The 27,029-nt window shown below is 31.7% G+C and overlaps 2 protein-coding genes across 3 annotated transcripts in view; one reads left to right on the top strand and one right to left on the bottom strand.

Annotated features, from left to right (window-relative positions):
• Positions 1 to 1,524: 1,524 nt before the first annotated feature.
• On the bottom strand, positions 1,525 to 24,786 carry LOC139501058 (uncharacterized). Its single transcript, XM_071290024.1, has 17 exons — positions 24,711 to 24,786; positions 23,102 to 23,227; positions 21,590 to 21,642; positions 20,808 to 20,904; positions 19,825 to 19,973; positions 17,362 to 17,412; positions 16,390 to 16,483; positions 15,452 to 15,544; positions 15,005 to 15,169; positions 12,901 to 12,979; positions 10,358 to 10,446; positions 9,768 to 9,851; positions 6,146 to 8,773; positions 5,014 to 5,244; positions 4,101 to 4,297; positions 3,149 to 3,382; positions 1,525 to 2,716 (listed from the first exon to the last, which is right to left on the bottom strand). Exons 2-17 carry the CDS (start codon positions 23,156 to 23,158, stop codon positions 1,852 to 1,854), a joined length of 5,166 nt encoding a protein of 1,721 aa, XP_071146125.1. The 5' UTR covers positions 23,159 to 23,227; positions 24,711 to 24,786; the 3' UTR covers positions 1,525 to 1,851.
• A 221-nt stretch (positions 24,787 to 25,007) lies between these two features.
• LOC139501327 (uncharacterized) overlaps positions 25,008 to 27,029 on the top strand; it is a 31,297-nt gene continuing 29,275 nt past the window's right edge. Inside the window, exon 1 of one of the 2 annotated variants that reach the window (XM_071290362.1) lies at positions 25,008 to 25,173. The gene's annotated coding sequence lies outside the window, so the exon portion shown is untranslated. The remainder of the gene's footprint in view (positions 25,174 to 27,029) is intronic. The other variant, XM_071290361.1, reaches the window with a different exon arrangement.

Here is a 27,029-nt window from a genome sequence, read left to right as displayed (position 1 = left end):
ACCAGATGGCAGGGCACAGCTTTATACGACCGCAGAGGTTGAACCCTGAACGTTTGGGGCAAGTATGGACACAACATTCAAGCTGGACAAATGCTGGATTCAGCTCTAAATTTGGATTGTGATTAAATAGTTGACACAGCATAGGTTTCTGACACAGAATGAATGTGGTCTAATGAATTTAAAAAAATCTGTTTTGCCTTTGAGCAGTTCACTATGCTGTTGAATATTATCCTCTCAAAAAAATGTTTGAAGAAATTTTCTTTTTATTTATGAAATCTGAAATGAAAAAAATTTAACCCCCCCCTCCTCCCCCTCCATTTTTTTTCACATCCCCCTTTCCCTTTTTCCAAAACTGATCTCAATTCAAATTTCTAATGGAGTTTGCAACAATAACTACTCATATAAATACATCATAAAATATTAAAATGTAAAATAAAGTGTTTGTTGAATGGTAAAGATTGTTTTGATTTATCAGTTGGTAGTAAAAGTGAATATACATTGTATATTGTATAAAACAATGATTTAAGTTGATTCAACTACTATTCTGGACAAAGAAAGATAACTCCAATTGAAAATATCTTGCTATTGCCCAATATTGTGCAATTAGATATTTCTTGCTATTGCGCAATACTGTGCAATTGAAAACATTTGCTATTGCACAATACTGTGTAATGGAATATTTCTTGCTATTGCGCAATACTGGGCAATTGAAAATTTCTTGCTATTGCACAATACTGTGCAATTGAAGATTTCTTGCTATTGCTGAATACTGTGGAATTGAAAATTTCTTGCTATTGCACAATACTTAATATAATAATTTTGGATCCTGATTTGAACCAACTTGAAAACTGGGCCCATAATCAATAATCTAAGTACATATTTAGATTCAGCATATCAAAGAAGCCAAAGAATTCAATTTTTGTTAAAATCAAACTTAGTTTAATTTTGGACCCTTTGGACTTTAATGTAGACCAATTTGAAAACGGGACCAAAAATTAAGAATCTACATACACAGTTAGATTCGGCATATCTAAGAACCCCAATTATTCAATTTTTGATGAAATCAAACAAAGTTCAATTTTGGATCCTTTGGGCCCCTTATTCCTAAACTGTTGGGACCAAAACTCCTAAAATCAAACCCAACCTTCCTTTTATGGTCATAAACCTTGTGCTTAAATTTCACAGATTTCTATTTACTTATACTAAAGTTATACTAAACCAAAAATAATGCTTATTTGGGCCCCTTTTTGGGCCCTTATTCCTTAACTGTTGGGACCTCAACTTCCAAAATCAATCCAACCTTTCCTAATGTGGTCATAAACCTTGTGTTTAAATTTCATTGATTTCTATTTACTAATACTAAAGTTATTGTGTGAAAACCAAGAATAATGCTTTTTAGGGCTCTTTTTTTGAACTAATTTCAGAATTAAGAGATTTAAAATTATCCAGAAGTTCTTTAGAATTTTAAAGAATCCACATATGGTTAATACCCCTACGCGAGTAAAATAATTTTGTCGTTCAAAGTATTTTCAACTTTTTAATAGAACAATAACATAATGACATATGTTACAACAATAACACATTGGCAGGATCTTTAAAAGTACAGAGTCCCGCCATATGAACCAAAGAAACACCTTAACTATTTCCATTTTATAACTTGTTACCTTGCAGTTGATTAAAATATTTTCATTTTATGATTTTAAATTACTTTACAAATGAACTTAAATAAACTACCTTTGACAATCAAATCATAACTTATAATTCTACTGAGCTTATTAAAACAATCATCATGATCTTGAATCTATCAGAATATTAACACAAAGTTAGTGTTTCAAGAAAGGTATAAAATCATTACAAGATAGCACAATCTTTATCCTGTTTTCTACTATTGTTTGAGTAGTTCTGTGATGAAGATGGTTGGTTACCAAATGAACTTGAGCTATTCCCCATACTTGATGCTGAATTAGAAACCGGATTATATATTGGTGAAGTCCCTGAACTCCTTCCACTTGGTACGTTTGATGCTGAATTAGAATTAGAATTGAATCTAGTTGCAGTTCCTAGACTGGTTCCTCCTGAAGAGTAGGCAGTAGAACTTGTTGAATGCATACTTGATTGTACTGGTTTTTGTATCACTCCTAAACTGGTCCTCCCGGAAGAGTAGGTAGAACTTACTGGAGGCACTCTTTGATGTATCGGGTGCTGAGAAGTTCCTGTTGATAATGGATATGATGGTACTGAACTATGTGTTGTCCCCAAAGAACTTCTTTGACCATAATCCTTCTCTCTGTAGTTGATAAGGTATTCTGGGTAGCTTTGACTCCTGTCAAAAATGACGAAAATGTTTGGATCTACTGGATGGTCGACACAAGAATCATACAGTTTATGACTCTGCCCTGGTATTTCTGGTGGTCTGCGATAGGTTCTACTACCTTGTGTAAATTTTCCAACTAACACTTTGGCTCTGAACATGTATCTATCACCAAAATCTGAGGACGCTTTTGTGTAACTATGACTATAACTTGCATCCCTTGCAAAATATGATCCCTCTCCAAAAACTGTTGCGTTTTTACCACTTTTTCGAAAATCAAAATTGTTTATGCATATGCCTCTGCAAACGTCTAGAGAATCTGTGCCATGAAACAGAGATCTTTCATCTATTGATGAAAATGTTGGATTGTCTTTTTCTGCATCAGCATGCATGTGTTTCTTTTTGCTGCAAACAAATTAAAATGCATAAAAGTTGTTAAACTTTTCTTGGTTATAAATGTATCAGGAAGGTAGATGTTTTTTTTATATCTTCGACATTTTCTCTTGATGTAATTGCCTTATCATGAAAAACATCAAAATTACAAGCAAAACATATTTCTATAGCCCTACCACAACTGTGGTAGAATTCATTATATTTAAAAAGTCATACATGTAACTGAATATAATATATATGCGTTCTGTAAAGTATTTTTTCATTTGATTAAAAATTGTGATCCAGAATAAAGTTCTATATGTCTAGTGAATTAATAAAATAGACCCGAAAACAGACATTTTCCTTTTTAATGTAACTTTATAAATATAAAAAATTCACACAGAAATATAGTTATAGACAATACTCACAGAAATAACTTCAACATATTTTTTTGTAAAGTCTTACGTTTCAAACTCTGACCACAGTTTCCTGCTCTGGACTCTATAAATAGATCTGACTTCATATTTTCCCTTAGTCATAGTCTTCTGGAATGAACTCAGGACATCATTATATTCACTAGTAAATGAAGAGACTATTTCAACCAATTCAAACTCATTAGCAAGATCCCATGGATAAAAATGTGCTGGTTTAGAATCTTCACCGTAGAGTTCAATTGCTTTACTCACAATTTTCTTTGGACTGAAAAAGAAAATGATCATGATTCTAATTCATTTGCAGGCCATTCTTTAAAACTAACATTTAAATCTGTATACATTTATAAAGTTGACCTATATTACATATAGCTAGGATTCATAGAAAACTGACCATAAAGAGAGGTAGCATTTTAATTGAGGGTCAAAATGCATGCATATATTGGTATTACTAAGTTGTAACAATAAATGGGTTACTTGACAATTTTTTCACTAAATAAATGTGACTTTTAAAGAAGGTTTCGTTGTACTTTGTTCTCTGAAGTAAACACAGTTTTAAGGAGGATAATTCAAACAATACCCCGCCCCTCTTACCTCTTAATTTACATGTGTCTGTACCAAGACAGGTGCCAACATCAGTGGTTGAAAGAAGTGTTAATATTTCATCAGAATTATTTTTGGCATTAAGGGTAATCACTGAGACAATGCAAGTTGGTTTTTCGCATTTATTCTCTGAAAAGCCTTTTTTATGTGTTCTTTTTTAAAATATTTAAACAAAAATCTGTAATTTATGACACAAGTGTACATGTCTTATTAAGGTACGATTTATGTAGTTTTTTTAAGTGGAAATTTGTTTAAAAAATGATAGGAATGGGTTGGTCTTCTAGAGAAATTACCTTTGACCTTATAAAAAAATATGTATTTATTACTTTTGCTAATTTTTTATGCAATTCCTTTTTGCTGCAGTATGAACATTTGACACTTACTAATTTTTCTTCTGAAGATCTTCCTTGGAAACAAATAATGGACGTCTAATAAGCACTCTAGTTGTTCCATATTCCAAATTGACCTGTTCCATTGAGTTGAAGGATAAACGATACTTTTGTTTATAGTTTTCTCTTGAAAATAAGTATGTCTTCTGTTGTTTTAGAAATTTGACCTCCAATGTGTAAGTCTGTAAATCCTACAATATCGAATACTTGAATTAATTTAGATATTAGTAATATAGAATTCAAAAGAGTAAAAATTAATGAATTATAATCTAGATACTTAAAATTTTCATATCAATAAAATATAGATTTCTTTCAAAATTGTATAATTGATGGTTTTTATATCTCCTATATATGACTGTGACTTCTGACATTTGATCTTAATATAATTAAAGAGTGTGCAAACAAGACTTACTACACAAAGACTAAGAAGGGTTTGTCCAAATAACCGTCTAATGCAGATTCGAATATGATTTGACAGAATGAAAAGAGCAATAATTTCACAAACAGGGGTGTGTTAACTGGTAGATTGACAAAGACAGATATAATAGTTGACTGAATTAAATTCTTAAAGGACTGAAAAGCATGAATGATTCAGCTGACTGTTTGAGTACAGCTCTTTATAAGAACCAGACAGAGTGCCATATACATGTGATACATGGGGGGTTCTAGATTTTATTTTTAATTGGCCGAGTAGAAGCAATAAATGAATACTGCTCAAAATATAATTTAAAAACTCAAGAAATAGTCGAGGAAAGAAAGAGCAATCAATGTATTACCCATTTCCCCCTTTATACAAACTTAACTGTTCCATTACAGAAAAACCTAAATGTCTAATCAAAGATGGAATTAAAAATTGAGATTTTTCCACCAGATCAGATCTATTTTTGGGTAGGGTGTTTTTACTTACTGTATCATAACATAACCATAAACCATGGTCATTTTTCCAGTACCACCTCCATTGTGTCAGATAACAATCTACATCCAGATATCTCTCGCCAAATGATGGAGTACTAAGGCGTCTAACAATAACCCTATTAGAACTACTACCACTAGCATCAAATACAATCCCATACATATCTTCATCTACAATCTCAAAGCTAATATGAACTGTACATATGTTTCCAGAATAGACAATATCCTGTGAAGATTAAAAAATTGAATTACAAACTAATCAATTTAGTTGCAATCTACAATTGATTTATAAAAAAATCGGATAGCAATGAAAGAGCTGCTACACTAAAAATCAAGTAACACGCAAACCCTGAAATAATGTAAAGACTGAATTTTGATGAAAATTGATTTATCATTTTATAAAAAAGAATATAAAAGGTAGAGACAAATCAAACCGCTAAGTGATTCCATACTATTGTGGATTCATTAATATTAATTGGAAAACAGTTTTCCTGGATTTGGTTGGTACAAGGGAACCACAAATTTAAATGTTCTAGGAAATACAAATTTTCAAAAGGAATGTATGCAGACTATTCCAAAACCACGACATTACATATCCACACATATACAAATGTTTTGTTTAGGGGCCAGCTGAAGGACGCCTCCGCGTGCAGGAATTTCTCGCTGCATTGAAGACCTGTTAATGACCTTCTGCTGTTGTCTTCTCTATGGTCGGGTTGTTGTCTCTTTGACACATTCCCCATTTCCATTCTCAATTTTAAGTTTTCTTCAATCAATGAAAATTGGTACCCATGAAAATAGATGAATCCACAGTACTGTGCATGTTTTCATGGTAAGTATGGCAGAATGATTAAGTGATCAGCTAATTAACTGAGTTACATGCACAAAGAAAAATGTCTATGCTAATACATGATAAATGTAATTTCAGAATGTCAAATTTATACATGAAGTAATGGATCCATTTTGAAGACTGTACTTTGACCTGCAATGGTTTACTTGTTACAAATTGTGACTTGGATGGAGTATTTTCTCATTGGCACTGACATACCACATCTTATATCTATATAAAGTAGTTAATACAACTGCATTAGTACAATAAAAGTCTCTAAGGCATATCAAGGACTAACCTTAATCTGTACATTCTGTTCAAGTGAGCAATAGGCATTTTCAATTTTAAAGTTGTCCTTTGGTAGAAATGACACCCATTCTCCATCTATCTTTACCTGCCATAAGTATGGAACACCATTCTGTAAGTGTAAATCTGTACATACAGAACTTGGGCAATTTTTCTTCATCAATGCCAAACAGATGTGTTTATTACCAGCAGCCTCTGCCAGTAGACTATCATCTGATTCTGGAGTATCCTCAGTGACTGTAGATTCACTGGACAATGTATATCTTAACCCCATTTTTTCTTGTATTGTTGGTTGAATTACACTAGACTTGAACGTTGAAAGATGTTTAAACCTTCTTCTCTCATCTTTCTGACTTTGATTAGTTGTAGATTTAAGGCTTTCTTCCCTTGAAGAGTCATCAAATGAATAATCTTCTGTATCTACCTGTTCCTTGTGGTTCTCTAAATTAGGAGGCACATAAATCATTCTTTTCAACGCATCTTCATTCTGATTGGCTAGATGACAAGATCTTAACACCCATTTATTATGGGAGTCTGAAAATGAGTGGTTATACCTACAACCATCCCCCCTTTCACATTTCCCAAAGAAATAATTTTTACAATAATGTAGATATGGACATTCTTCCTCTTTATTATCAGTTTCCTTACATCCACCTTGTTCATATATATAATGAGGGCATAATCTTGGAAATTTCCAGTTCAGTAAGACAATTATTTCAGAGTCTGTAAAATCTTCAAGTCCATATTTTTCTTTGATTCTAACATTCTGAGCCGAATCAAAGTCATGAAGAAAGCAGCAATGATGTCTTCTACAATTCCCTCTCACAAAATTTCTGCATACATGGAAGTAATTACAGTTCTGATTGTCACAAAATGTTGGTTTTGAGGGATTGAAAAAATGCTTGCATATATTCAGGTCCTTGTAAAAAGGAGCAATGTAGACAATTTCTTGGCCATCTCTGTAAATATGAAATTTTGTTGACCTTGTATTAAACCATTCCTTCATTCCGTCACCGCCAGGAAATAATGCATAAGCTATACAACCAAAACTACCAAAGCTACAACCACCTACAAATCTTTGAACTAGGCTTTTGAGAATCTCCATTTCATTTATTTTATCTAGTGCTTCTTCTTTAAGTCGCTTCTCTTTCATTGCCTTACTTTCTATCTGAATTTTAGGTTTTGGTTTATCCTCTAGTAAGGCATTAAATTTTGCTAATGATTTTGTAACATCTTCACTAGTTGAAAACTTGTCATTACAACCACTGGATAAGCTGATGTATTCATATTCAATTATTTCTACATCTGAATTTGTATTCTCATCTGAATCATCTGTCATTTGATGTTTCTGTTGATGATAATGATGTCTATGTCTTAATCCTCCACTAATCCTACTTCCTGTTGTATTTCTTTCACCACTTCCTCTGACTGTACAATTAGAACGTCCCATCATTTGTTCATGACCTATTTTCAAAGACTGTGTAACAGAGTTTCCAGAAGATTGAGAAAGACTGCCATCATTCGGTTGTATCAGTTCATCATCAGAATCTTGAATTTTAACAACTTGAGCTTGATGCCTTCTATTGGTCCCAACTTCTTTAATTTTTGGAAAAGAAGCTTCGTCTGAACTTGTTCTAGTATCTTTGGCTCTAGGATTATTCCTAGTATCTTTATGTCTCACCCCACCACTACTTTGTTCAAAAGCAATACTTCTAACATTATCATCTACCTCTATTTGTTTAGATTGAGAAGTTCCTGCAATTAAATCATCATATTTTCTCAAAGCATCCTTGTTTTCTTGATTTACACAAGACAGACTTGGGCTTTGACCCTCATGTTGTTGATACCCTCCAATATTAGGCCTTTCTCTACCTCCTCTTCTTGTTCTATTACCATTGAATCTGCCTCTATTTGGTTGCCTGTGATTAGGATTTTGCTGTTTACTATCAATGAAAGCAGAAGAATCTTTTTCCTCTGCTGACTCCTCAGAATCTGAAGACAACTCTTGGGGTAAAGAATAACATACATATTCATCATTTCTGTCAATAGGTTTAGCATCTTCCTGAGTGACATTTGATCTATTGTGATTTTGTGTGCTCTCCACTTGTTGGTGATTATTCCTCCCCCTATGACCAGCACTAAACCTACCTAATCTCCCTCCCCTGCCTCTTCTTCCTGCTCTGTTTCCATTCCATCTACCTCTATTTGGTTTTCCACGAATTGGATTGTGCTTTTCACTTTTGATAGAAAAAGATGAAGACTCTCCAGAATCTGATTCTTGAGATAATGAATCACCAATTTCAACATATGTATCATTTCTTACAGTAGTAGTTATGTTAACATCTTGCTGAATGACATCTGATCTCATATCATTTTGATTGTGTGTGTTTTCTTCTTGTTGGCGATTATTTCTTCCCCTTTGACCTCCTCTTAATCTACTCCCTCTCCCTCCCCTGCCGGCTCTTTCTGCTCTATTTCCTCTGCCTCTATGTGGTGGGTCCTGTTGACTAAATATTTGCTCTGTTTGTTCAACACCAATAAAATCAGATGAGTTTTCATCATCTGACAATACTTCACTTCTTTCAGTATCTTTAACATCTGTTCTGCTACTGAAAGTTTTCTAAAAAATAAAAGAAAACTACATACATTTCTTTGGAATTCCATTAAAACCCCAAAAATTAAAAGCCATTGAAAAAAAGAAAGTAAAACATAATTGTGCTGATAATCAGTTAAGCAGGAACCAAACTTCAAGTGATCAACATAAAGCATTCAGCAACAAGAATTTGTCCCAAGTACACTGATGCCCCATCCACACTATCATTTTCTATGTTCAGTGGACCGCCAAATGGGATAAAATCTCTAATTCAAAATTAGAAATATCATATCATAGGGAATATGTTTATCAAGTTTCAAGTTGATTGGACTTCAACTTCATCAAAAACTACCTCAATCAAAAACTTTAACCTGAAGCGGAACAGACGAATGGACGAATGGACGCACAGACCAGAAAACATAATGCCCATAAATGGGGTATAAAAATTGGGCATATAAACAAAGGTCTGTATCATAGATTATATACATAATATGGAATAAAGCTCCACCCTGACAACAGTCTGATTTGATTTAATGATACATTTAACAGAAGCAGTCATAGATCTCTTGTTGTCAGATTTCTTAATGATGAAAGAATAACTTGGGTATAGATTAAGACAACAAATGGCAATATTTATGATAAAGTACATCTATGTTTGCTTTGGTTAAACTAGTTTTAAAAGTACTGAACCAAGCTTACATGAATTAAAATATATTCCAGATTCAATTAAAACATTACTTTTACATGTAAAATAAGTTTATAACTTTCACGTTTTCCAGAGATATGTGTACACAAGTTTCACTGGCTATCATACGCCTTGTCATGACTTTGAAATGTAAAACAGCAATAAGAGCACTGTGTGTTCCTTTGATGTTTATTGTTTTATGTTTGCCTAGTAATTCTGTGTCATGAAGTAGAATGTACACTATATTATTTCCAATGCATTGTATCATATTTTTGTATATTCATAGAGAACACTTGCTACAAGACAGCTCTAAATGATTTATTTTGATTTATTTACCTTCAGAGCATCCAACTTGAAATTCAGCAAAATTTTGGCCTTTTCTACGGATTCTGGTGTACCTATTATATTGAAGACAACACCCTACAAGAAATAAAGATATTTATTTTATATCTAATAATAAGAACTATCAGGGATATGTGATAAAATGAAAGAATTATTTCAGCCTTCAACTTCATTCAGCTGATTGTTCAAATTACAACCAATGATATAGGTTATAGTAAACATCTATTTAAAACATCATTTTGGTTTTTATATTGACAATTGAATTATTATACATGGTAAGTTATGCAGTCTTGATTTTTTGGCTTATTTTTTATCAGGATATCAGATCTTTGAAATGAAAGCGTAATTTAAGCCTTCAATCCTCAGTTTTGAATTTTAAGGATATATTTATTTGTTTTATCATCAGTGTTATAAGTTCAATCAAAAAAAATTTGTAATCCATGTATTTGTGATGATCATGTTCGGATTATTGCTTGGCTTACACTTAAGCTGTTGTTTTTATTTTTAGCCATAAAAAAAACCCACCTAAGACAAACAACAGCCTTTGATCCTCATAACAAATAAATATAAATAATAATGCTTACATCTGGTCTATTCCGTCTGTTAATTTTGATTACCATTGATCTATCAATGATTTCATCTATTGCTTTCCCAGCTTTGCCAATTATACGTCCTAAAATATATAACATTACTTTGATATGGAATACTTGTTTACTTTTTTGGAACAATTTTAACCAGTATACGAGGTAAACTGAATACTAAAAACCACTGTATAAAAGTTATAAATTTTGGCAGATGTTATCCATTTGTTTGATGTGTTTCAGCTTTTGATTTTGCTATTTGATTATGGAATCTCATGTTGAATTTTCCCTGGAGATTAGTATTTTTGTGATTTTACTTTTTTCCATTGGGCCAACTAAAATTAATTAGTAGATTTTCATCCAAATTTTTGAAAAAAATGGGGCGGGTGGGAGGATTTTATTTTTTAAATTTTATTTCATATGAAACCTTCTTGTCACATGTTATTTGATCATATATGCAAGTGTAATAATAAGCTTATATCATGTAAATACATCCATTAGGTATCGTGTATAAGACAATAACAATCAAAACCAAGGAGTAACCAAAGACTCATAAAACCAAAAGACATTTACACCAACAGTTACAAGTACCAAGTAGGAAACAACACAAACTCCACTAAAAACCAGGAATGAAATCAGGTGCTCCGGAAAGGCAAGCATTTCCTGCACCGTATACGGCACCCGTCATGTTATTTCTTTGTTCAGTTCGGTAATGATGGAAGGTTGTTATGACTGAGGAAGAATATCACTGAGATATGATTTCTGACACACTTTTGTCATTATGGCCAATCAGCTCATGATGGAAACCATAAAATTGAGTGATGACCTTAATTTGATGATTCATAGCCCTGTCTTAGCAATTTTTGAGAAAGCAGTATTCCTGGTTCAACAAAATCAGTGTACATGTACTTTGAGCTAGCTCTAGAGTAACGTATCAATATTGAAACACATTTACTCCATATGCTGGTGCCGCTTTTTCAAATTCGTAAATATATATCTCTGATTGGCAACCACTGTTCTACATGTAATTGCCGATTTAGAAACCTATTTTATAGTGAACAGCAGAAATGTGAGGAAATGGTCTCTTCAGTTGGACTACCTACGTCATGAAATATATTTTGCTTTCTAAGCTATGTTTTGTTGTCCTAATAAAATGAAGCAAATCCATTGGTATGCAACACGAGTACGATAAGTACAGAATAAAATGAAAACTCAAACAGTGTTGAAATAATAGGGTTGGTCCTTAATATGCAAGATGCAAATATAATTACAATGTAGAACAGATTTGTTAACGACTCTATCGTGGGTATAGGGACAGAGGATGTTTGCTGTTTTTTTTTTACAAAAAACGAAAGGCATGGCTAAATTTATTTATAAGAGCTTGCTGTAAATTAATAAATTAAAAATGGGTATGTTTTTCGATTTTCTGAACTCAATATACGGTCATTAATCTAAAAAGTCCATGCTTGTGTCAATTTCTTTATTCCAGTCAAATGTGTTCCACGATTCTGACGCTTTTTGGGTTTCTTTCTCAGTCCAAATTTCTTGACACAAAGTCATTGTATAAATAAACTAAATCCAAGGTGTTTTACTCACAAACATTTGTCATTTGTGACATAGTGTACGGCGATTTGCGTTCTTGGACACAGCGAATATTTCACGCCTTTCTCGTAATCAATCTTTTAGTTTATTCTCGGTAAATGATGTTGTCATCATAGATCAGCAGAATATATCACTTAATCATCCAGTTAAAATACTCTTAAGAAATACAAAATCGAAATTTGAAACAGGAAGTTTTACACGAAACGAAATATCGACGGTTTCCGGTAACGGAAATGAACAAAATCCGGAAAATAAAAAAAATCGGGGCGGGAAGATTTCAGAGGGGCGGGCGGGGATGAAAATCTATCAATTAATTTTAATTGGCCTTGTACTGGCTAATATATTGGTAGATATCTTCTTAAATGATTGTAATACATTGCATTTTGAAAAACTGTCTTTTTTTTATAACATTGGGAGTTGAACTACGTTTTCTTTTCTCTCCTAGCACTCCCCCTACATAAAAAAGAAGCAAAAAACAAAAGAAAAACAAAAACTTTTCTTCATGTATTTGTATAATGAAAGTAATTTTAGGCTCTAATGATGAACATATCTAAGAGACAAGGTAATATAATATTGGATCTATACCAAAAAATTGAATGGCTCATTTGTTTTACACATGACTGCAAATATGTCTCAATTGTAAAACTACATTCTGGTCTACAATTTTTGCCATGATATTGTCAGTTTTGTTTTTAACCGTAGGGCTCTATTTTGTAGTTTTATTGGGGTATGCAGGCATTGACCTAATCATATTTTTCATGTAGTCTGGAAAAAGTCATACTAAAAATATGTTCAGAGTTATTATTTTTACAACCATAAAATTATGATATTGTTTATAACAAAGTTTCCATTGGAACTTCTGTAAGGCGGAACAAATATACGTTGACAATACAACAGCAAAAAATAGTGGTCTTGAAAATCCGTTTTCATTTAGAACAACTAACCTACAAAATGGTGAGGTACTGTAATTGGCTCTTTCTTGAACTCCAACAAAAATCTAGCTTTTTTAACTGCTTCTGGAGACTAAAATCAAAGCAAAAGACAATTCAAATTTCTGTATTGATATTTTAGTGTGAAACCCATATTGTTTTAGTTTGTAACCTAGATTTATTTTCTTTTTTGACTTTTGAACAGCAATATACTACTGTTGCCTTTCTTTATATAACCCACTGTCAGACTTAAAAAGATTAATTTACATACAAAATTAAATATCTGTTATTAGTCTTTTTCTTAGAACTGACTGAATATGGCTAATCATGATCAGGCAGAAAACAACGATGAGGTCACAGGAAAACATACAGAGGGTACATCAATAGTCCCTCTTTACTTTGTACAGGAGTACGAGTATGTGTTCTTGGAATGAAAGTGAAAGTTAACCCCTTCTCTTGTTAATAATATAAATGAGATGGACTTCAAAGGTATAAATTTCAACTTTGTCTTTCTTCATCAATCTGCATTTGATTTTTTAATGCCCTTCAATTAATCAGCCCATTCTATAAATTCACAAATAACTGTTTGTAATTTATGTTGCAGCTGTTAAAGGAGGAATGAAAGTGCAAGATTGATTAGTATTAACAAAGAAACAATTTACATAAAGATGAGAGAATATATCGCTCTCATTTTGAAAGTTCAGCTATATTTTTCATCAAAGTATTGAATAATGAGTATTTGCGTTTTCAATAACAAAAAAAGACCTAAACATAACAGAAGTACAGTATCTTGAAAGATAAGTCAAGTAGGTATATTTTGATGTGCCAATTAGTGAAAATTAACAAAAGACCGCTTCTGTATCTTATGTCCATTATATTTTACACTTCAGTGTTCCTGTAGTGTTCATGTTTTCCACTAATATTTGATGTGTTTCCTTTGGTGTTAGTTTGTAACTTTCATTTGTTTTCTCTTTTATCTTTTATGACTTTTGAACAGCGATATACTACTGTTGCCTTTCTTTATATGACCCACTTCCAGACTTACAAAGATTAATCTACATACAAACTGTAATTCAGTCTTTTTCGTAGAAGTGACTGTCAAAATGGTTAATCAAGCAAAAACACATGGATGAGGTCACAAGCATACATGCAGCGGGTACACCAATAGGCCCTCTTTACTTTGTACAGGAACACTTGAATAATTTCAGTGCTGTAGCTTACCATCCATTATTATTTATACTTGAAAGTGATTTTAGGGGCACAATCTTACTGACTGGGTTAAATTCAAAGCCTAATTTTATAAAGATCCCCAAATTAAATAAAGACTAGAACACAACATTGATATAGGGGGTCAGTGACTGAACTAATTAAAGTATATAACTATGCGTAAGCCTTATTTTAGTATTGGTATTGTCATCTGATAAAGTCCTGCCGATCATAAGATACACAGTTTTCTCTGCTTTCAAATCTTTCTGTTTGAACCAGTCGACATGGAACTTATCAATTATTGGTAATATTAATTATTTGGGAAAAAAAGGTCCTGGAATGGCATATTTTTTAATCAACAGCATTGTCCTATATTAGTTATAAATAAAGTTGAATTCTTTGATTCGCTGTTTTACGTCATGTCCTGCTAACAAATTGAAAACTGTACCTATATGCCTTATTTTAAGGTCAGATTTTTAGTATTCGTATTGTTATCTTAGAAAGTCTTACTGATTAAAATACTACAATAGGGAACAATTTGACAATGATTGAATTTAGTAGTGTCAACCCTGTGATTATGACCCGTGTATATACCGGTAGCAAAATTCTAAATACACCGTTTGGTGGTGCGCCTGTCAGAGGGTGAATGTACAGATAAGGTAATAGGTAACAGGTGAATATACTATTGGTATCGGCTTCAGATTCAATTCGGAACTTGTTAATTATTGGCAATATTAATTATGTGGAAAAAAAAGGGTCTGGAGTGGTGTAATTTTTAATCTATACCATTGTCCTATATTAGATATATATAAAGTCAAATTTTTTGATTTGTCGTTTTTACCCCATGACAGCTGAAAAATTGGACCTCATTATCTTAGTATGATAGATATTCGCCAAAAACAACAAACTTTACCTCACCACTAATTTTAAAACGATATCCGTCATCACATTCCACTTTAATTACAGACCCAATGCCTTTCATATGTTCAGCTTTCTTGATGTTAGCACCTTTGGTACCGATGGCAAATCCCATTAAATCTGATGAGACCATGAAAGTTTCTGTATGCTTCTTCTTATCCTGTAAAAACAATAAAAAAAATGTGCATTTCCAATTTTACTGTAAAAGTTATCCTACATGCATTGAACAAGTCTGTCCTTGTCGATATTGTAAAATGCAGGAAAAAATCCTTAGTGGTAATAGCTTATATAAATCAATAATATTTATGTGAAAGGCACACATTAAGAATTTGATGATTAAATTTAAACATGTATGAAAAGTTTATCCATTGATATCCCAAAACTGACAACCTGAGAAAATATTCATGTTTACTATTTAACAGACTATTTTTATAGAACTTACCAGATATTGTCTCTGTCTTAATTTTTCTTTCAGTGCTTTCACATGTAAATCTGTTAGAAGTTCAGCCTTCTTGTTCAAATCTTCACTTGTAGACTAATCAAAATATTAAAATTTATAATATGATAATTAGAGATGTAGAATTTATGCCAATGAGACAACTCGTTACCAATGAACAAATGTAGTAGAAATTAACAATACATATATGAAGGTATATAAATTTATTAAAAATTTCAAGCACAAGAATTTTGGAAAATTCCATAATTAAAAATAATTCCATTTTCAAATAATAGCCTGTTAATTATATAAACACATGTTGAAGATTGATACTCAAGATTCACAGTGCCTTAGCAAAATGATAGAAATACTTCAAAAATGGATAAAATATATGTAAATATCAAGAAATGAAAATTATGATGGTACCTAACACTACAGGGAGATAACTCTGTAAAATCAGCTAAACGTTTTAATTACGTTACGTTGTTAAAGGGATATTAAGCTTCTCAATGATCAAAATTAGCGTTTGTCAAACTGCTATATAACCAATGTATTTTTTCTAATAAAACGGTTGGTTCAAATTTTTTGAAATTTTTATATTTTTGTCAAAGGGTCAAAGTAAATAATTTGTCAAAATTTTATGAAAATTAAACGAGTCAAATTAATTTTAGTGAAGGTGTTGGGTACCACCTTAGTGCACCTGATATATACAAAAACACAATGAAATAGTATAGCATGCTCATGCACATGAAACTTTCAACAAGCTCTGATATGTAGTTCCTGAGGAAAAATTAACTATACCGTATCAAATGGTTTAAACAATGTTTATGACAGAGATAGTATTGAAAAAAATCTGCATATCTAGTGTAAATATAAGAAGATGGGGTATGAATGCCAATGAGGCAACTGAATGTTTTCAATAGGCTTGTTTACATTAAACTTACTACAAAAATCAAAGATGATGATATCGGACTGTATATTACTGCAAGTACACCTGAATGTTTGATGAACTCTGAATGTATTCCATCCTCTTCACAACTACTAAATCATTAATCAAGTGTCAAAAACAATCCTTGAAAATTTTCAGAGATAGTATGTTTATTTAGTATAGACATATTTAGACGTATATATACAGTTTTGCTATTAAGCTAAAATTTGTCAATAAATGACCCTAAATCTGTCCCCTAAATAATCTTCTGGCGTCAAACAACAATTGCTTTTAAATTATGATGTCAAACATTTAAATTGTCAGACAACATTTTGCAGACACTTGTGTAATTTTATCTTTTAGTTAAATGGCAGAAAAATTGCATTAAAGTGTAAAAAATTCTTTTAAAAGGCAATTAAGTATTCAAGTTGAAGATTTCATTCATACAATAATATGGTGTGTAATTATAATTTTATATCTCCAAGGCAACTATTTTTAAAATATGTGCAGCAGATGTGTTCAGGAAGTTGAAAATACAAGTTTATAAAAAATAGATTTATTAATAAATGATAAATGTCATCTGGCAAATATTAACATGCATAATAAAAACAACACTTAAGAGAAATTATCACATATAGTTAGCATGAATAGTGCATTTATATAATATGTTAGAAAGTGTAAGCTTTGTAATATTTGTACTGTTTGTTCTTTGTGAGGGCCTACAGGTAGATTAGCGAAAGCGAATTGAGTCACCCTCTTTAAATAAAGTCATTACTTACTTACTTACATACTGTGTTTTCTATCAAATAGACATGAAGATCTTTATTTAAAAAATTTTAGTTCAAAAGGTCATGATTGCAGAAGGGGAATCTAATGTTACCCTACCAAAATACATTTTCAAACTCCAAGTCAACTCTAGATCTGGTATTACACATAATTGTAATAACAATTTTGTGAATTGATGAATCAAATCTTTAAATAAACTTACATGGCTTTGAGATTTTTTGGTACTTTTACTACAAGCTTTCTAAAACAATCACTAAAAAAGAAATATTTTGAAATCACTAAAAAGACATTTAATTAAAAGAATACCTAATCAAAGAGCAGATTGCTCTGAGGGATACGATTGCCATTGTTTCATTGACACATGTATGCATGTAGCTGGATAATATTATTTTCAAAACTAATTCAAATGACAAACAGACATGTAAAATAGTTACAAAATAGCCAAACCCGGATAAAAGTGTATGAACAATGTAATTAGGTCTATTGTGTTTTATTTTTGTACTGTCAATACCAAGTTTACTTTCCACAGCAGTCACTGACTGACTCAGAGTGAGAGATGTCAGATAAGGTATTTTATTTCACTTATTGGTTATTATATTTTATTAAGTGTCTGTTAGCGATGCACCGACGTATAGTCATCAATGTGCTGATGGATCGTCGTATGATGTAGATGTAGATGTAGATTTCAATTCGTATCTTATCACCTTTTTCCCTACGTTAATTCTAGGAGGAACCCCATTCCTAACTCTTTAAATATTTAATTTCCTTTGGGTCAGTCATCATGGCTCCTTTCCGTACACATTTATCGGTTTAAATTGCACTCCTTTTTAATATAATACGATTTTTATTGACAGAACGAGCTAATACTCGACATCTTGTTTATATTCAGAATTCACGGAAGTTACTGCCGGAAGGGAGACAACTCGAAACGACAATATGGAAGACTCCATTTCGCCTGAAGGGGTGTTCAACGATGTGGAATATATTTATTTTAATCTAAATGATGCATAGGATTTAAAATTATGCAACAACAATAACCCTCAATAGCAGACATACATAGAAAAGATCCCATGAGTTATAAATTAATTAATTGAGTGGGGAATCCAGAGCAACCATTCAATCTAAAACCCCTTAAAGTCAAGAAAACTATATGCATGCGCATAATTTCCAAATCAAACCCTGTGGCAAGATATATTCCAAATGCTTATTAAACGACCTAGATGGTTCTCAATTTCTTTATGGAAGTACAATATCAGTTTCATAACAGTAACATATAAGAAAAACTCCACTTCAGTTCTTATATGACAGAAATAGATTTATCGGTATTCAGAGAACTCTTGCAATCAAAACTGGGAATTCCCTCTGACGTGTTTCTAGATTTATAACTACACTAAATATAAATACTGCTTAATTTTGATTTTCCGTGTTGTTAAAAACACGCATCGAAGTCAAGGCAATTATCAAACATGAAGATTATGAAAAGAACATTATAGGAAAGTTGATTAAATTCAATCCGTTGTTTGTTTTTACCTTTTAAAGCAAGACAATCATAAGAATCTGAGATGTTCCTTAATGTTTAGAATAAAACGATTGACGTGAGGGAAATTGCTCTGAGCCACCGGTATAAGTCTACAGATTGCTTGAAAGCAATCGTATCCCAAAAACAAACATAAGAAATTGTGATACACTTCTTTGGAAATTTTTAAACTTAGGAAAATGATAATGAAACAGAAATGCCTATAAAAAAAAGAATTTCCTCCTGATTTTGGCATTTTTTAAGAAAGGACTTTGTTACCCAATGAGTTCTTCTCACATAGTTTGAATCTTCTTTCAATTGTTGTCCGTCTTTATACTTATGACAGTGGTTTTTCCAAACTGGCATAATAGCGTTATAATGCTATGGCACTAAATCAAATGCTATAATTTTAGCAAAACTGTTCTATTTCAAATTGCATAGTGCTATTTGAAAATACATATAAGATAATCACTGAAGGATTTTATTTTTCTGAGTTCTTACTCAAGTGAGCCAAAACAAATACAATCCTTCAACTCAATCAGAAAGGCAAAATAAAATTCTAGATAAGTTTTATTTCTTATAAATATTATTTTTAGTTAGGGTTACCATGGTTACTGAGTTTTGTTTTTACAGCTTGAAAGTATTGAGGGGGATAGGACCTTTATCGGGACTCCGGGATCGGGTGTTTTTAAGCTCGGGATTTCGGGATTGACCCTTTTGGGATCCGGGAATCCTTTTTTTCGGATTTCGGGATGTCGGGATTTGCTTTATTTAAATTCGGGACCTCAGGATATCGTTTTTTTAAGTACGGAATTTCGGGATCAAGACCCCTCCTATCCCCCCTCAGTATTAGACACTTTAATTGTTATGTTTTCCTAAACTACTTGAATAAAATGAGAAATACTGTAAATTAAAATACGGTAAAAAACAAATGACACAAATTCTCATTTTATGTAATCTCAATATGACAGTTGTTATCCATCTTTTTGATGTGTTTTGGCTTTTGATTTTGCCATTTGATAAGGGTCTTTCCGCTTTGAATTTTCATCGGAGTTTAGTATTTTTTAATGTGATTTTACCTTTTTCTCAATTTTTTTCAATCAAATTCTTTGATATTTTTTTATATAATTGATGTGATCTAGTACAAACCCCTGATTTACTGGTCGAATGTTATCCTTCTTCACTAAATCCATACTGTCCCTGTCTACATATTCTATAAAATAGTTATCTCCCTTTAAAACTTGAATCTTAGCTTTCCACCATCCTTCGATGTGATCTTCATCAGCCTTTGAATAAACCTATAATAAAAACAATAAATAAATAAAATTGAGAATGAAAATATGGGGAAAATGTCAAAGAGACAACAACCCAACAAAAGAGCAGAAAACCTCTCTGAATCTTACACTAGGAAAACCAGAGATCTGTCTTTAAAAGTTTATAGGGCTTATTTAGGAGGTAAAACACTGCAAATTCTTTAATTTATAGTCATTTTACATACTTAACCTATATCTTGTGAGAAAACTCCAGTATTATACAGATTTTCTCACATAATATCTGTCTAATTTATGTGTAATTGTGCTGGTGTATTTTCATGTACAAGATCTTTATAATGGGGAATTTATGCAAGCAACTTTCAAAGAATTTAAACAAAAATCAATATAAAAATAAGAAGATGTGGCATGATTGCCAATGATACGCATCTCCGCCAGAGACCAAATTAGTATACTAAAAAATATAAGCCTGTCTGAAGTTAGGAACTTTTCAGTGGTTAATTTTTTAAATTAATGTCAGAAGTTAAGTTCATTTAGGAATTGGATAAGTCACTTTTTAATGAGGTTGACCCATACTGCATGGTCATCTTTGGATGTGGACACTGGTCTGTCATTGTGCTTCCTACTATCTTTTGACGATATGGATGTTTATTATTAATTTTCTCCTTTCATTCATACAGTATGATTACATAATCGTGAACACAAGTGAATATTTTGAAAAAAATACTTTCAAAGTAAAAAGTAATTCAATTCCAAAATCATGAAAATTTCAATTAAAATGTCTATACCTTCTGTCTAAGTGGAAACTATAAAGTTTTACTCTCATTTTTTGTTTTATTTTTTGACATCATATAAACAAACCTGAATTATGTCCCCTTGTTTAAAATCAAAGCTCTCTTGATCTTGATGTGAAAGCAGTCTTACTTTTTCAAATTTTATACTGGTTTCTGGCTTCAAGCTGAAAAATCGAAATTACGATTGCAATAAACATGAATAAAAAAAAGGTGTTTGTGTATAAGTTGCTCTTGCTGGTCTTTGATTACCTGTGATTCACTATCAATTAATATTTGTAATTAAACTATCACCTTCAATGAATGAAAAATTCATCATAGAGTGATTTTATATTGAATCCACTTGCCAATGTTCCTATACATACAGTATTTAAGATCAAATGAGTAGAACTACTTGATGAATTATATAGATGGAGAAATTGTGCTAAATATAAAAAAATCCAAAATTCTTAATTCTCACATATGGTTGTCTCAATTCAACTGTTTCTTACAGATCAATGAACCAGATATAAAGTTTTGTTCTCATTTCATTCATTTGAAAATCTCTTTAAGATGGTACATAATACTACAGGGAGATAACTCTGTAAAAATCTGCTGAATTTAATGACATTCTGTTGTTAAAATGAAATATTAAGCTTCTAAATGATCAAAAGTAGTGTTTTTCAACCTGCTATATATCCAATGAAAAATTTCAGATATCGTGTGTGGATCCTTTTTTTGTTTAATTTTCATATTTTTGTCAAAGGGTCACAGTAAATATTTTGTCAAAATTTTATGAAAATTAAACGAACCAAATTAATCTTAATCCAGGTGTTTGGTACCACCTTAAGATTTATGTTTTCATGTACTTACTCATCTTTGAAAACAACAAGTATTCCAGATTCTGTAATGTCTTTTATTGAAGCCTAAAATATCAATGTTTGCCATTAATAAATTAGTACATTTGTAATATTATGAACTAAAAATGAAATGACAATGATTAAGATTAAAATATGTATAGTATTTCATACTGATGTGTAAATGTCATTCAGAAGTAAAACTTATATATATATATATATATATATATATAAGTATATTTAGTACTTGTGTATTTGTAAGATATAAAATTTTCAATTCAAGGTTTGAATTATCTCCCCTTATATTTACCACACAATTTTCTTTGTGCTTGGTGAGTTTTTGGAGTCATTGTTATATTTTCTATGGATAGAATAATTGGGCCATCATTTGACTATTCCCTTTCAGTTAAATATTCTAAACTTTAATATGTAGGATTAAGAAATAGTAATACTGTTACAGTTAGCCAAATTATTTCTCAGTCATGCAATTAATCTAGTATTTCAATTATTTTTTCCTTTATACATGTTATAGATGGACTTAATCAAGCTAATTGCAGCTACTATGGATTCATTTATTTTCATGGGTTCCAATTTTCGTGGATTAAGAAAAACTTGAATATTCATGGATATTTAATTTCGTGGTTTTGCTGAAGTCTGCATACAAACCTATAGAAAAATTATCATTCGTTGAATATTTAATTTCGTGGTCTGACTGTGCCCACGAAATCCCCAAAAATTGGTATTCAACGAATAATAATGAATCCACAGTATTCAATTTTGTGATTCTAGCTCCTATTTTCTTGATGTTACAAAATTAAAGCATAACAAGTTAAGATTCACTTTTTTATGTTTGCTGCAATTTAAATTTATATATGAGTCACAATATTCTTCTACTCGTGAAAGTTGTGAAAATGAATTGTTCGCCAAAAGTTGTTGCTTTAAATACAGTATTCTGAAAGTATTTGTTACTTCCTTCTGCCAGTACCTGTGTTAAACTCAAGGAAAGTAGAACAATGTGGTCCAAACAAGGGGCTACATGTAAAAAAAATAAAAACAATCAAAAGTAAATTTAAAGGTGAAAATAATATTTGATCATGTTGCATTTGAGTAAATTGATTATGAGCTAATAAAGGGGAAGAAACCTGATGCAAGGGAAATAACTCCTAAGATCAGTAATATGTTTATAATATGTATATATAAAGTCATGTATATTAATGCTTTTAATTCATTCATGTCAAACAGAATTGTGTAAATAATCTGCGTTATTAATTGTACTTTAAGAAGCTGAGCATATGCTGGGTATGCTTTTAGTTTGCATCAACCATTGCTATAAATATATTTAAGAGAGTGGTTGATCCTTGGGGGTCCAGTAATTTTCAAAAGGGGGGCTCCCAACCCAGGATAAGGGGAAGGAGGGTTCCAATCATATCTTTTTATTCAAATGCATTGGTCATCCAAAAAAATAGGGGGGGTGTGTTCCAACTCCTGGAACCCCCCTGTGGATCCGCCAATGTATACTATGCATCACCTGATAACATGCACCATTTGGCAAATCAACTTCTACTTCTGTATTTCTCCAATCCATGCTTGTTATAAGCTCTTTTCATCTGAACATATATCTAATCTTCCATTATTGTCATGCCATCACCGTCTGCTAAAATATTAAAAGTTGATAAATATGTTTGTCAGGATCTATTTAATATTCATTCAAATAAATGATCGAGGCATAATAAGCTCTCAATATTTTTAGCTGATTTTGATCCTTAACTTATACATGTTATAGTATCAATTCTATATTATGGATTTTTAAATTCCACCTAAGTCATTGTAAGTATATATGCATCCTTAAACCATGCAGATTTGTATTGCATCTGAACTTAATTTTAATTTCTCGGGAATAGTAGCCAATGTTCCAGAACTCTGACATGACCTTTTTAAAACACACTGCTCTTCTATTCTTTGTTCATTAAGGTGGTACCTAACACTACAGGGAGATAACTCTGTAAAATCAGCTAAACGTTTTAATTACATTGTGTTGTTAATGGAATATTAAGCTTCTCTATGATCAAAAGTAGTGTTTGTCAAACTGCTATATAACCAGTGTAATTTTTCTGATAAAACGGTTGGTTCAAATTTTTTGAAATTCTTATATTTTTGTAAAAGGGTCTAAGTAAATACTTTGTCAAAATTTTAAGAAAATTAAACGAGCCAAATTAATTTTAGTTAAAGTGTTGGGTACCACCTTAATTTAGAAATGAGAAGCTAAGGTTCAAAGCTGAATATAAGCAACCTCCAGTAAACTTAAGTTACAACTCAACTTTTTTGACTTACAACTTGATTTTTGTAATTTATCATGTTTATTGCAACTCAACTTTTATAACTCACGACTTGATTTCATTAACTATCTACAAGACTTTCTAAACTAGCAAATCAACTTTTGTAATGTATGCATTCTTCATGCAAACTAAAATATTTTTAAAATAATTTAACTCTGGTTACTCAACTTTTGTAACCATGGTAACTTGATCCACAGCTTTTAACGGTTACCGTAACGTACAACTCTACTTTTATTACCAGTAACACCTGGCCAGTATTCTACATAGAGTATGTAATATATTTAATCTTATAGGAAACGATATATATTATACATGTATATATGATTTTCTTGATCATAGTTTTAATATTTTCTTAGATTAAAAGAGCAATAAATAAGTAATTGTGGAAGAAATACATAGAATATTTATGTTCCTTGACTGCAGTGGTGGATCCAGAAATTTCTTTAGGGGAGCCGTGACTGACTATCCTGAGAAGGAGGGGGCCAAGCTCCAGTCATGCTTCAGTGAGTATAATCAACCAAATTTTGCCAACAAAAAGGGGGGGGTGGCCCCATCACCCCCTGTATTCACCTATGCTTACTGAATAAAGGGTAAAGAATATTTGTTTCACAAGAAACAGGCATTATAAAATGTTAATAAAAGTTTCCAGGGAAGCTCCTATTAGGGGAAACAAACGTATGTCAACATTAAAAACAATCCCCCCTTTTTGTGAACCAACCTCAACCGCTGTAAGTATCTGTAATTATTTGATGTCGTTTTTAAAAGTTTGAATTATTGTGAAGAAGGTCATTGTTATCTTACTCTCAAATGTTTATCACAGTGTTGTTTATCTATAAATATCAACCTTTGCGATTCTACTTTCACTTCTGTTTCCAATGGGCTTGTTTATTTATCAACTGAAATCCAGAGTAAACCATAAGCAGATAATACTCATTAAAACAATGATATGATGATCGTAAAACTGTTCAATATTGCATAAATATATTTCTATAACTAATTGACATTTTTCAAATATTCAAACTAGTACAATAAACAAACTATTATATAATTTTGAACAATATTCAAATTCAAATAGGAACCAGCGTACTTTTATCATTTAGTTAAGTTCCGCCATGATTTTCTGGAAATCCGATGTCAGAAAATCTTCACATAAGTTTTATGAACAGATAACACCGTTTTGGCCCTTATATTCATGTCACTGGTAAACATGTCATTCAGTGAATAAGATTTGACAAGAAATGTTGTTAATATAATTCCCAAACTGGTAAGTTAAAAATTATAATTGACAACTAATAGTGTTTGGCGAAAGGTGCTTTATTAATATAATAATGCAATAATATACAATTATACCAAACATGGTATCAATAAGCAACAATGAACAAGTGTGAATATGAAGCACCTTAACCCAATCTGGGTAAGATTAAATATAAATTATAAGGAAGGAAAAAAAAAATTAATCAAATACATAATAAAATGTGGCTGGAACATGCTCTTTGCTAAAACCACATGCTAACTAAGCATCGGATGATGCAACAAGGGGAGGCAAATCTAGTACACGGCATTATCAATTAGGTACAATGAGAGTTGCCTCCCATTGTATGCAATTGACAACTAATAGTGTTTGGCGAAAGGTGCTTTATTATAATAATGCAATAATATACAATTATACCAAACATGGTATCAATAAGCAACAATGAACAAGTGTGAATATGAAGCACCTTAACCCAAACGAAGTCGCCAAACAGGAAAGTAAAAAAAAAAAAACAAAAAAAAAAAAAAAAGAAAAGAAAAAAAAAAAAAAAAAAAAAACAACATGTGTGTAATCATGATCCTGTTTAGTCTGACAATTCAATAGAAGAAGGATACCCTTCATACAGCTTGACATTGTACATGATAATAATTTCGTTAATCAAGCAAATGACAAATATGTAAAGCTAAAATTTCATCAACAACATTGTAATTAGCAGGGGAATATGATCTCTCTCTTAAAATATAGAACACACCTGAATATTCAAGGGAAGTAATCACACCTGACACTGCAGGGGGTTAAAAATTATATCATAATATTTCGAGTTGTTACTCATAAATATAGTACACACCTGAAAAAAAAACAGGGGAAGCAATCACACCTGGCATAGCAGGGGGTTTAAAAATAATATCATAATATTTGAGTTGTTACTCATAAGTATAGTACACACCTGAAAAAAACAGGGGAAGCAATCACACCTGACACTGCAGGGGGTTTAAAAATAATATCAAAATATTTGAGTTGTTACTCATAAATATAGTACACACCTGGAAAAAAAAAAAAAAACAACAGGGGAAGCAATCACACCTGACATAGCAGGAGGTTTCACAATATCATCATTAATATGTATTATAAAAATTTTAAAAAATTATAATATTAGCGATATTATTATGCAATAATTTGTCATCTCAATAGTCTCCAAATTGATCCACAGAATGGCTAGTTGCTGCTTGGAAGGAGCAGCAAATTGGATTGCGATTATTATCGTTCAGTTCTTCCTCTAAGGTCCATTTTAAGGGCGGAGACGAGAGTACGGCCTTGTTCTTCTGAAAACGTATGAGACCAATGTTTGTGACCCCTTTCCACCGAACGCAAAACTTCGGCATGAAAATCCTTAATCTCGGTAAAAGGATATTTTTCGGCAAGATATAACAGATTAATTAAATGCTTTTGTCTTAGCATTGAAATGGCTTGTTCTTCTATGTTGTACATAATAAATAGTTCACCTCTAACTAACTGTACGAATCCGAAGTCTTCATCAGAATAACTCAATGATTTTGTTTGGGCATGTTCATGTGGCCATGGCACATCGTATTTTACCCGATCCTTAGCGGCCTTTGCTTCACCCGAAACTGCTTTACGTTTTTGTTTGTCTTTGAACAATAGATATGGAAAATCTTTACCTTTAATTTTCGCTTGGCAATTATTCCTATCATTATCTGATTTAACACATGAAGTCTTTTTATCGACACCAAAAGTTTTCTTAGCCACAAGGTGCGCGTTTTGTTCAGCTAACAACAGATCCCGTTCCAATATTTTGTTCTGAATTGTTAATTCTTCAATTGTTTTATCCAGTTCATTCACCGTGTTTG

Source organism: Mytilus edulis, chromosome 13 (assembly GCF_963676685.1).
Source record: "Mytilus edulis chromosome 13, xbMytEdul2.2, whole genome shotgun sequence".
Taxonomy (NCBI): domain Eukaryota; kingdom Metazoa; phylum Mollusca; class Bivalvia; order Mytilida; family Mytilidae; genus Mytilus; species Mytilus edulis.
This window is presented reverse-complemented; position numbering and strand designations above follow the sequence as displayed.

Bases quoted from the DNA above. Each gene is read 5' to 3' on its own strand.
- LOC139501058 (XM_071290024.1), bottom strand. From the start codon at position 23,158: ATGGATTGGAGAAATACAGAAGTAGAAGTTGATTTGCCAAATGGTGCA. The intron at 19,974-20,807 runs GTTTGTTTATAT...TTTTTATTATAG, and splicing joins AACAAGGGGACATAATTCAG to GTTTATTCAAAGGCTGATGA. The intron at 15,170-15,451 runs GTAAGTTCTATA...TTGTTTTTACAG, and splicing joins TAAGACAGAGACAATATCTG to GATAAGAAGAAGCATACAGA.